The following is a 12,194-nucleotide window of genomic DNA, read 5'->3' on the forward strand; positions in this document are numbered from 1 at the left end:
ACTCTGGTCTGAGGCATAATATCCATTCAAATTCAATTTAGTTGAGAATACTACACTAAAGTGATATACTTAAATGCAATAATAACACTATGGTCATGCAGTAATGATAATACTTATTCTTTCAAGTTTATATTATTAAATATAGTAAGTGCCGGTTATAGTGATCACTGGTTATTAGAATCAGCCACTCAATAGAATCAAATTTCAAAGAACCGATACAAATCAGTAAAATGCACTATACTTTAATCGTTTACTAGAACCACATTTTCAGTTATAAAAATCAATTTTGAATGCCTCTGTGATATTTTTTTAAAGCACATTTCTGGAGGTCACAACCATAAAACAATTTGCAGTTTCCGGTTCGATCTTATTCATTTGCGATAATACCGATAGCTGGGATTCTGTGTTTTCACATTATTATAGTGAAATGTGTTTCCTCTTTGCTGAAATCTGCTCTTCATTTCTATATCTAAACTTTGTCTTACTTGCGTGCGTCATGTTAGTTCCAATTTGTGTGTGCCATGTGCTTTTTATTGATTGACGCTTATCTTTTTTACTGTGTTTTGAATTTTACTACCAAAAAAAAATGTCAGTGAACGGAAAGAGAGTGAATTTGAGTTTAAAATATAAGTTACAAATTATAGAAACATACGATAAATTAAACTTAGGCAATATGTCTCAAAAGGAAGCGGCAGTAAAATTGAGAGTGCCTCAGTCATCTTTATCAAAATTGTTAAAAATCATGTCACACATTAAACACTAATGTGATTAGTGAAACCAGAAAAAGGAAGCGGGAAGGAAAATGCCAAACAGTAGATGAAGCTCTGTTTGTTTGGTTCAAACAGGCCAGATCATTTAATGCCAGCTCATACAATTCAATCAATCGTAGCATTCTTCTTCTTCAAAAAGCTAAAGATTTTGCTGAAAAACTACATGAAGGGTTTAAGGCGACTGACGGATGGCTGACAAGATGGAAGGAGAGGCATGATATATTGGTTACAAAATCTTCATGGAGAAAAACAGGATTCAGATAGTTCTGCAGCTGACACCTGGTTGAAAACCTCTTGGCAAACTGTGTTAAGCACTTATAATCCTGAAGACATTTTTAATACAGATGAAACAGTTGTACTACAGGGCTACCCCAGACCACTGCAAGATTTTAAAAAATTCCTCTGCATCTGCAGGAAAGAAGATCAAGGACAGGATTACAGTTCTTTTAACATGCAACATGACTGGAACAATCAAGATGACGCTGTTAGTTATCGGCAAAAGTAAATCACCTAAATGTTTTAAAGGAGTTAAAACAGCTGCCTGTTGAATATGCCAATAATACCAATGCTTGGATGACAGCTTCTTTATTTGAAGATTATCTTGTAAATGGAATTTGAAATTGGATAAGAAAAACAAAAAAAAAAAAAAAAATTGCATTGGTTTTGGACAACTGCCCAGCTCATCCAAAGTTGACTTTCAAAAACATTGAATTATTTTTTCTACCTTCAAATACCACATCACTGATTCAACCTCTCGACCAGGGAATAATAAAAACCTTTAAGACCTTTTATAGATCAGATATGAGGCAAAGAATCATCCAGTCTATAGATGAAGGTTTGGGAACATCATCCGATATCACAAAGCAGATAACTGTACCAGATGCACTTCATATGACAATGAATGCCTGGAATGAAGTTTCCGAAACTTGCAACTATTTCAAGAAATGTGGATTAATTATTCATGATTGGCAAATAAGTCACACTACTAATCATGTTGAAAAGCCTAAAGATGTGGGTGAACAGGAGTTTAATGATTGGGTGGACATAGATGATGATCTACAAGTTACTGCAGTTTTAACATGAAGAAATTTCCCAGTCTGTTACTAATAATTTCGCTGAGGAAGAGGAAAATAAAGATGAACCTGAACGAATTCCAGTTACAAAATGGCAAACTCATGAAGCTATAGCCGTTCTTAGGAGAGCATTGGAAGAAACTGGTGCAAGTGATCGTGAATATAGACTGTTATACAATATTGAAAAATCTATAAATAGACTCTGTAGTGATAATTTAAAGCAATCTAAAATAAGTGACTATTTTAAATTATAATCATATTACAAAGTGTTATGTTTAATTAATATGTATATTAATTAAGATATGTACGTAAGTATATTTTTATTTTGCTAACCTGTGGATACATTTATTTTTATTTTGTTTGGAACATAAAATCGGAAGAATATTTCGATTTTTAATAATTAAGGTTTATTACCAAAAAATTGGTAATAAACCTTGGTAATATGTGTGTGTGTGTGTGTGTGTGTGTGTGTGTGTGTGTGTGTGTGTATATATATATATATATATATATATATAGTATATATATTACGATAGCAAGTTTGTTATATGTATTACATATCGTTTACACTTATACCCTTATGCCTTATAAATGCATAAATTAATTATAATAGATAATAAAATTATCTATTAATGTCAACTTACGTGATTTGAACTTTCAAGCTATCTATTTACCACAATTAAAACACTGTAATTCCCCCATTACATGCAATAGTATAAGTTACAAGATACAATATTCAGGACAAATCACTGAGCCCGATTCGGTAATTTTCATTCCTGTGATCACGACATACGGTCGAAAAGCATTGTCAGCTTCAGGAAGGAAAATTGTTTTGAATATTTTCGTTAGATTCTTTTAATTGCGTTAATTTGATTTTTAATTGTTTTAAATTGATTTGATTTGTGTTAAATTGTTTATTTAATTATTTATATTTTACTCTAATGTTACCGGTAAGTTGTCGATTTTTTTCGGTTTTTCCGTTTTAAATTTCTGGAGGGTATCATACAGAAGTGTTCTACGCACTATATTGAGGTAATCTCCTCTTATTATTTTACTAATATTATTATCAACGTAGAACATATTGAGTAGTACAACTCTGATTCATACTATCTAAGTACTATTTTTTAAAAATTTTTATTATAAAACAGACATTTGTAAATAAAATTGTTTTTTATTGTATAATTCAAAAGTCATTATGTTCATTAAGTAGGTCTAACCTGAAAAAATAGTGTACATCATCACGTTAATGTATTCAAATCCAGTTTATTTAATAATAATTTACCAAACTTTCCGTATTATCCAAGGTTCCCTCAGTACACATTACCTCAGATAATCGGGAACTCTACTGTAGTACTGAACTCTTTTCAAAAGAGACTGACGTTTTTACAAGTATTGTTATGTCTTGTGGTAGAAACTGGTACGTGTTAAAGAGAAGTTATGGAGGATATGTTTATGACACAGTGTCACTATACCTATATGGACTAAATGATAGATTGAATCACAGGAATGTGCCATAGCATACATCTAAGCAATGTATTCTCTGGCATATTCAAATTTCATATTTCTAAAAATAGAGTTGTTATACGAATAAAAAGTTAGTTATCCTTATATTAGTTAGAGACATAACAAAAGTTAGATCCAAAAAATTAGGCAAATTTGACCAACTCACAGAACAGGATACAAAAGTAGTTGATATGAAAGGCATACATAGTACTTTATTTGGACTACCATATTCTTATGTTGCAAGGATGTTCTAATACATCCTTGCAACACAAGAACATAAGTCTTTTTTGTTTGTGATCATGTGTCCGAATTCAGTGACATCAGCCTTTGAGCAGTGCACATTAATTTGGGGAATATTCATGAGAATGTGATTTGATTTTTTTTTTTTTTTTTTTTATATACATTTGGTTATCATTGTCAGTCTCTCAAAGGCCCATAGATTTTCAGCAATTGTGGGATCCTCATGGAAGGGTTGCCATTTTTTTGCTTTAACTTGTGGTTACAAACCATATTTTGGAGCCAGTGTACAGAATAATGGAAACACTTGGGTAACAGAGCCATACAACTAACGACCAAGATATATTGTGGCCTAAATTGCTTCCCTGAAGTCTTCTGGGCACAGATACAAAAGGAGGCTGTATTGTATTATGTATTTGCATGGGCATGCAAACATATTCACTCATTAATGAGTAGTTTTTGAGCCTGCTTAGCAGGCAGTGATAGTTGAACTCATTAACATGTTAGGAGAAGTTGTCTCACAGATAAGGTCAGCATTACAATGTAATAACAGCCAACAGTGCATACTCAGCAACAGATAGCCAATCATTATTCTGATTGTGAAGCACAACAGACAAGCAATGATAGGTCATGTGCATGCAGAATTCCATATTGGTTGTGAGCAACATTGCTCCTCAAAAAGTCTTCTACCTTTGAAGCAAAAACTCTTTCTCATATAAACCATCAACAGCTGCATGCTGCTTATAAGGCACAATTTTCAGATCATTGCTTTCTATATACAGATGGATCCAAAACTAATTCTCATGTGAGAGCAGCAGTTTACTTTTCTGACATCACATTGGCCCAAAAACTCCCAAAAGACTGCAGCATTTATACTGCAGAACTGCAAGCCATTATGTTAGCACTAAACCAAATCGACCATTCAAATTTCCCAAACAGCATCATTTTCACTGACTCGTGCAGTTCCATGATGGCGATACAAAATATCAAATTCTAACAAACATCCACTACAACAGCAAATTCAGTACAGAATATCAAAACTCCTTGAACAACATCGTAACATTAGATTTTGCTGGATCCCAAGTCATGTCGGAATACATGGTAGCGAGCAAGCAGACAGAGCTGCTAAAGAAGCCAACAGCATTTCTGCATCAGGATATATCCCTTTTTCAGACCACAAACAAGTTATTCATCACAGTGGGATGATGTATCCCACTGTGATGAACAACAGCAATGGCAAGAACTAACCACTAACAAATTGCATCAGATTAAAAGATTACTCCAACTATGGAAATCCAGCATACAGAAAAATAGACACAAAGTGATACTTGCAAGGTTAAGAATAGGACACATGCATTTCAGCCACTCTTATCTTTTGCAGGGAGAGGATCCCACCCTCATGTCCTCTCTGTCACACACAACAAACAGTAGAACATGTACTGATTACTTGTCCAGCTTTTGCACATGAGCACCGTAACTGCTTCAAAGAGTTAAACTTCACTTCCTCACTCTCAAAGCCATACTGGAAGATAGAAAAAATACAGCAGATGTTTTTCAGTTCCTCAAGAAAATGAATTACTATAATCAAATATGAAACCAAATATCTTTGAAGCAAGCTATAGTCACTCTGTGACTCTTGAAAACTATTAGCAGCAAAATATGAATTAGAGCAAAACCATCGTATAAAATATTACAGGCACATTTTAGCTGCATTTTCTTGCCAAGAATTCTTAAATCAATCAGTCAACCTCAAAAAGTCAGAAGGGTGTTGCAAAAAACTGAAAACTCTGGCTAGTTTGCTGTGCACAAATTGCTCATAACAGTTGTTACCTGTCTGCACGTGCATTGATGCTGGGATCATGGACTATGAACAGTGACAGACGTGTGACTGGTTCACTCCACAGCAAACAGGTGAGTAGTGATAGCCAAAGTTACTGTTCTTTTTCTAGTTTTTGTCCAACAATCATCAGTTCTGACAATTGACTCTACAATGATATGGAGCACATTCACCTAGTATGACCCAGATTCCCTCATCCCAGTAGACAGCAGCCTCACTGACTGTGCAGTTGTCTGCCCCCCCCCCATCTCCCATTACTGCAGCACTTCTGTCCCTGGACCAGTGCCTTACTGCTGCTTTGCTATACTGCCTCACAGATCCCGTATAGTCAGAGCAGTGGTTTAAAGATTGACTTTCCTTGTGGACAAACAGTACCAGATTCTTGTAGGATGGTTCTAGAGATTTGTGAATTCAATGTCATATTGTCCTGGCTGCACACAGTCTCAGTGGTGATGTCAGCCTCACAGGATCAAAGGTGACGACCCAATAATGTGTCCACTAAATACAGAAAGGTCAAGGAATAACCACCGCATATCCCCCGAGCAATATGGCCTTAGTTGCTAATGCTCCAAATAACAATAACATATAACCCAATAATGTATTGATTGACTTTTAGGTAGTATTTCTATTATTTTATATCATCTGTATATTTTATTTGCTTATATATTTTGAGAATGATAATTTCTCTAGAATTATTCAATCAAATCGACAACTTTTTCTTCATTGTGTAGGTGCTTCGTAGTCTCTGCAGGTGGTCTGGTGGAATTAATATTATTGAACAGTCTATTCATAGTGCCTATATAGATGCAATTCAGAGTGCCAAACATTATGTGTATATTGAGGTAATATATAGAAATACGCTGCTATAATAATAATTTATTTTTTGTTTTTGTTTTTCTTGTCATTTCGTAAATGGCATAAAATAGATGGTTGCATAATTAAGTTTTGATAGGTCACATGTGCTATAAATGATTACTACACTTTAGTTTTCCTGAAGGCTAGATTAATTGATCTATAGAGCATCCCACGCATGTTCACTATTCATGTGGAATACCTCTGAGTGGTGCAAAGGTCAGTAATAATAATATATTATTTTATCATTATTTTTTCCCCTGTTTTTCTTTGTTTTAACTTTCCCAACATGTGACCCTTAAAAGAGAGAGCACGTACTGTCTCTTTCACATTTCACTGTTCATCTTTTATTAGTTCTTTAAGTGACTAAATTAAATCCTTTGTTTCCCCTCCTTTTATTTTAATACCACCAGCAAAAATATAACCAGAGTCTACCTGTTTATCAATTGAGTGTGATGTACACTTCTTGTTAAAAATGTATCCAGAATGACCTTGTGAAATGCCACCGTTAATGTGCAGTTAGATGCATATGAGATGGCTGGTAACCTATAGGATAAACAAGTTAAGTAAGGAGTTTGTTCCATGTAGCATGCATCAAGTATTATGGTGTAATGTTTATTGTAATTGTATGTTTTTGTTTTGTTGCTGTTTGATATACCAATTGTAAATGAACAATTGGTATATCAAAAATTAAACTTTTGTGTGAGTAAAAGAAGTTGACCATGAAAATCATTCATTTAATAACTATCAGAGAATTGGCAGAAGAGATAGGAATAACCATTGGCTCATTCATATAATTTTAACAAGAGGTTTAGAGATGCATTGGGTATGAGCAAAGTTTTTGCCAAGGCCCTTGACCGAAGATCATAGAATGTAATTCTCCTCTTCTGGCAGCCTCATTTTAAGAAAAATATGGAACTCTAGGAACAATTAGTGAAGAACACAAAAGGAGTACACTTACCACAAAAAACTTTGGTTCTGCAAAATGTATTTTTTGGAAGCTAGGCATTGAAATGATTCAGACTTTAAATGGATTTTGTAAACTTAGACTATGATATTTTTATTCATTCTTGGACAACACACCAAAGAGACAAACTTAAATTGAAAAAGTATCACTGCAGGAGATGGGTACAAATTTGCCTTAGCCAGAGACTATTAGTAATGGCCATAAGGTGCAAGGAAGCCTAATGCTTATTCTGCACCAGCCAAAAATATAAAATAAATAAATAAAAATAAAAAACAATAATAATAAGAGAAAAGGAAATAAACAACTTATGCATTTCACTTCTCCTGTAGGCAACTATCCAGCTGACCTTCGAATTTCCCCAAACTGTCAGCTTCTATCATCCATGTAGGTAACTTATTCCAGTAATTTATAACTTGCTGGCCAGTTGACCTTCGAATTATTCAAACTGTCGGCCTCAAATACCTGTGAAGGCAACCTGTTCCAGCAATCAACGACTCGCTGGCTAAGAGAAACTTTGAATTTATACCCCAGAATTCTGTAATTCTCACTGATTAAAGAAGCACTGCAGGTTCATCTATAGACAAGACTGCAGTTATAGTTAAGATACAGCATGGGTTTGTTAACGTGAAGTCTAGTCTGACCAAATTGATTGGATACTATGATGTGGTCACAAAGGAACTGGATGCAAAAAATAATTTTGATATCATATACTGTTGCACATGGAAGACTGCTGTACAAATTGGAGCAGTATAGCATTAAGGACAAATTGCTGCTATGGATAAAGGGCTGGTTGAGCGGGAGAAGACAGAGAGTGGTAATAAATAGACATTGCTATCGTGTGCACTAATGTTATTAGTGAAGTACCCCAGAGTTCAGTTTTGGGTCCACTGTTGTTTTCTGCATTTATTAATGATATTGATGAACGTATATCAGGCTCAATGTCCAAGTTTGCAGATGATATGAAGGTTGGCAGGATTGTTAATGACACTGTTGACAGTATGCTACTGCAACAGGAACTAGAGAAATTAAGCATGTAGGCTGAGAGGTGGCAATTGAAGTCTAATGTTGACAAATGTAAAGCATGGCATGTGGGTAGCAATAACCCTAGAGTGACATATCAACTGTGTGGTACTACACTCAATATAGTGGAGAATGAAAAAGACCTGGGGATAATTGTGTAGTGGATATGAAGTTTTCTGAGCAGTGCAGACAGTCTGCAAGAGTAGCTCATGGTGTCTTGTCAATGATATACAGGAATTATTTTAGCAGGGATAAGGAGATGATTATCTCCTTATATAAAGCAATGGTGAGGCCACACTTTGAGTACTGTATACAGGACTGGAGGCCTCATTTTAGGAAGGATGTAGAGCTGCTGGAATGAGTACAGAGTAGGGCAGTGGGATTGGTGAGAGGAGCAAAGGATTGCTGTTACAAAGAGAGGCTTAATTTCTGCAAATTGCAGCATCTGGAGACTAGGCACCTGTGAGGTGATCTGATTGAGGTGTATAAGGCCTTGGAAAGGTTTGAGCAAGCTCAATGCTGATGGGATTCTTCCTCTTGCCCAGATTAATTGCTTGAAGGGACATAAATAAAAATTGAGGAAATACAGTTGTAGAATAGATGTGCAGAAATTTGCATTTAGCCAGCAAGTGGTTGATTGCTGGAACAACCATCTGTTGTGGAAGTTGACAGGAAATAATTTCAGGGCAGAACTAGACAAACAATTTGGAGTGAATGGACGGGTGAAATGGGAAGGGTTTTTTTTTTTTTTTTTTTTTTGGGTGATGCTGTATATGATGTATTTTGGGTGATGCGGCATATGATGCAAGAAAGCTTGCTTTCTTGCATCATATGCCTCTACTAATGCTAATAACAGTGACAATTCCCCCTTTATTCATTTTACTAAATCCTTTCAGAGGGAAAAAACACTCAATCAGGTTACCTCTAAGGTAACCTGATTGAGTGTTTGATTGCCAAGCTTACCCAATATAAGACACTCACACTTACCTGCCCATTCCATTTGCACACAGCAGCTGTCATTATAATCCTCACAATTTTCTTTTCTGTAAGTTACACCCAATTTTATTATATCTTTCTTCCAACTATCACTCACTGCATAGGTTTTAAACTAGCATGCATAACTGCTGAAGCCTAGGCTTAAGTCACAGTTAGGTTGCTTCTAATTTTTTTTTTTTTTTTTCTTTTTATTCACATAGATGAAAAGCTCCTTGTTTGTCTGATAATTGGCCTTTGTCAGCCTGAATCCCCATGTCTGAAACTAAATGTAAAAAAACACCCGGTTGGATTGGAATCTGTATAATTATTTTAAAAGAGGTAGCAAAAAAGATAAACCTTTAGCCATGATTATGTGAGCACCCTTAGCTCCAGGGAAGGTCCCTGTGAATTGGAGATGTGCAAATGTATTTCCATTTCATAAAGGGAGATCAACAGGTACTTCTACAGGTACTTCCATGGGCACTATTCTTATGAATTGGCTTCTATAATTCCTGCTCTCTCTCTCTCTCTCTCTCTCTCTCTCTCTCTCTCTCTCTCTCTCTCTCTCTCTCTCTCTCTCTCAAAACAGTCTGAACACATGCCACCACCAGCCAAAATCCATTTACTGTTCAACTTTTCATCTTCCTCATTTATTCATTCAACTGCCATTTTCTGGAACAACCTTCCTTCATATGCATTTCCTGAAAATTACAATCTACAGAAGTTCAAGTATAATGTCAACAAATATCTTCTTTCGTCTTCTCAACCTCCAACCCAAGCACGGTACTAAGTACTATAGGTCCTCTCGTGTTTGGGGTTTTCATTAAAAAAAAAAAAAATGCTCATCTGATATTCTGTTTCTTTTTAATTATTTATTTGATTTTACGAGTGAAAAAATTCTGCTTGCAAACATACGTTGATCCGAACAAAGTAGCCATTTTTATGGCATTTTCTTTTGTTAGCAGAAAATCTTCAGATCAGAAAGCCTTGTTGAATTCAAATAGTTTATTTTTGCAGGCTATATACTTATTTTTGAATCATATTTTGGCTTGAAGATCAATAATTTCGAGTTGCAATCTGGGATTGTAGTTTTCGGCCATAGAAGTAAATGGATTCTCAAACAAAAGCTTATGTTTTTTAATGGGATTTTATATCAGAAAATTTACTTTCAAACTTGTCAAAAAGTAATTGTAATAAAGAAAGGCAACGATTCTTTGGAAATGTGTGTCTCCTTTAGCTCAGTACAACATTCAAAGTGAAAAGTGAACTGAATTGTCTTGCTCAACTGAGATTTAAATAATAACTTATTCTGAAATGATTTGATGTCACCAAACAAATCAGACCAATTTTCTTTCCCTTGTAGTTTTAAATTAAGGGCATTTAAATGACTAGAAATGTATGTATGAATTGCAAGATCAAACAGCCACTCCATATTTGATAGTTTTTATTGTTTTTCCCTTTTTCTGTGTTGAAACATTCGGTGATGTTTTAACAGCCACATTAAGGCCATTTGATCTTGTAAAATTTACAGTTGAAATAACCACATTCATAACGTGTTGGAGATCCAATACTTTCCCATAAAGAGCTTCTTGATGCACAATGCAGTGAATTCCAATCTGAGTTTCAGCTCTGATATCTATCATTTTCTTGTTATTCTACCCCTAAGCCCAGTGTTTTTACCAATCATGTTTTTTGCACTGTCGGTTGTGACTCCTACCAGGTTTTTAATATTTAATCCTAACTTTTCGATAGATTGGCAAAAATTTTCACCTGTAGTTGTTCTGTGCATATGCTGTAGATCAGCTAAATCTTCAACTGGTACAAAATTATCATTAATTCCACATATTACTGATTACTGGATGACAATACTGATGTCATTTACATCAGTATTGTCATCCAGTGCCACACTAAAATATTTAGGCGCCTCCGTAGCCAGGTGGGAAGGAGCAGCAGTGCGTAGCACACGCTTCTTGATTAGACCGGGGTTCGAGCCCGTCACCACCAAATACGGATGATGTGGAAAGGTCAGGGAATGACCACCGCATATCCCGGAGCAATATGGCCTTAGTTGCTAATGCTCCTTAAAAAACCAAATAACAAACAAACAAACAACTAAAATATTTCGTTTGTTTTATGTTTCCAAAAGTTCGAACAAATTCTTTCCAATATCATCTACTCTTCGCATAATAGTTTGTTGAGACAACGTAATGTGTTGTATCATTGTTCATTTCTCCAGACAAATTTCTTCCACAACTTTTAACAAACAACACTTAACAAATTCACCCTCATTGAATGGTTTACTTTGAAAAGCGATCAAATGTGCAACAAGATCTAGAAAATCTTGATAACTGCAGCAGATAAATTTCTTGACTGATACATTTTCAGTATGTTTTGTTGTTTTCTTAATTTGTGTTGTAACTTTGAACACTTCTTTTTGCAGCACTCCTTTATGTTGATTATAAGATTTATGATTGGAATCAGTGTCATTTTAAATTATGTTCTTTAAAAACTCACACAATCTCCAAACACATGCTTTTTCGTGGTAATCAATGAAGAAATAGTCTTCAATCCACCTTGGATCAAAAATATGACACTCCAAATTGATTTTCCCCTTTTGGAACATTTTTAAGAATGATTTTTTTTTTTAATTCAATACAAATTAATAATTCAATGCAATGAACAAGCTATATCAAAATACATAGTTGTATTTAGCATACATATGACTGCACTGAACCACATGTGCGATACAGTCGTGCTGAACGCTTCCATGCCTGTACACGCAGTGGTGATCGATGCTGTTTTAGTTCTTTTCATGCGGGCTGGATCCAGCCTGCATGTTGGACACCACTGGTATAGACAATTCATTAACATTTTAAAGAACACTGAATTTAAGATTGGTGCATAACCCATGAGTAAACTCCATGCAGTCTTGAAACATAGGGCGATTGGTGTAGTTCCTACCA

General features: G+C 35.0%; 1 protein-coding gene across 6 annotated transcripts in view; it reads left to right on the forward strand.

The window, feature by feature from the left end:
- The window catches only part of LOC150076347 (phospholipase D1-like), a 496,427-nt gene that overhangs the window by 362,688 nt on the left and 121,545 nt on the right, over positions 1 to 12,194 (forward strand). For all 6 annotated transcript variants that reach the window (XM_090387709.1, XM_090387710.1, XM_090387707.1 and 3 more), the window contains one exon: positions 6,149 to 6,259. In XM_090387709.1, the coding sequence (XP_090243835.1) occupies positions 6,149 to 6,259 (111 nt within the window). The remainder of the gene's footprint in view (positions 1 to 6,148; positions 6,260 to 12,194) is intronic.

This window comes from Mastigoproctus giganteus, chromosome 13, assembly GCF_048544385.1.
Source record: "Mastigoproctus giganteus isolate SK-2022 chromosome 13, ASM4854438v1, whole genome shotgun sequence".
In the NCBI taxonomy this organism is placed as follows: Eukaryota; Metazoa; Arthropoda; class Arachnida; order Uropygi; family Thelyphonidae; genus Mastigoproctus; species Mastigoproctus giganteus.